Below are 591 nucleotides of genomic sequence, written 5' to 3' on the forward strand. Positions count from 1 at the left end.
CAACATAAATGCGCATGCACACTGCAGACGCGCAGGGATGTACGTAAGTACATATTTCTTCACGGATTGATCGAAATAGATGATTGATCTCTAGTACCTCAGGGACAATAGTCTTGGTGTCGATCTCCGGGTCGCCTTTCAAGACGCAACTCCACCATCGCATTTTGTCTGTTTTCTCCAAGCTGAGATGAAGAGTCTTTCGATCCTCCAGCGTCCACATGCAATCCTCTGCTTGCACTCTTTGAGAGAACTCCCCGTCTGCACGCGGCAAAGCCAGCCAATAACCATGCAAGATATAAGTAAAAAACTCCTCAGCAGGATACCACACAACCAGAGCCGCACAGTACGACTCCGTCGTATGAAAAAAACGGAGGCAACGTTGCGCGCAAAATGAAGGCACGAAGAACGGCAATGCGAACTCCTCTTGCAGACAAAGCCAGACAAGCATTTGCATAAAATATGGAGGGGGAAATCGGGAAGGCGACAAAAAAGAAGCAACTGGGGGGCAAAACGAGTTACAGAAGGACGAAAGAACCCCATAGTTCACACGGAAAGATACACAGGCAATGACAAAAGGAAAGAGCAAGCAAC

General features: G+C 47.9%; 1 protein-coding gene across 1 annotated transcript in view; it reads right to left on the bottom strand.

Annotated features, from left to right (window-relative positions):
• EMH_0072730 (nuclear movement domain-containing protein, putative) overlaps positions 1 to 220 on the bottom strand; it is a gene marked incomplete at both ends in the record, with an annotated part of 1821 nt that extends 1601 nt beyond the window's left edge. Inside the window, one exon of the mRNA XM_013499245.1 lies at positions 98 to 220. Within this exon, the coding sequence (XP_013354699.1) occupies positions 98 to 220 (123 nt within the window). The remainder of the gene's footprint in view (positions 1 to 97) is intronic.
• Positions 221 to 591: the final 371 nt, after the last annotated feature.

The sequence above is a fragment of the Eimeria mitis genome, genomic scaffold (genome assembly GCF_000499745.2).
Source record: "Eimeria mitis Houghton genomic scaffold, Emh_scaff4136, whole genome shotgun sequence".
Classification (NCBI taxonomy): Eukaryota; Apicomplexa; class Conoidasida; order Eucoccidiorida; family Eimeriidae; genus Eimeria; species Eimeria mitis.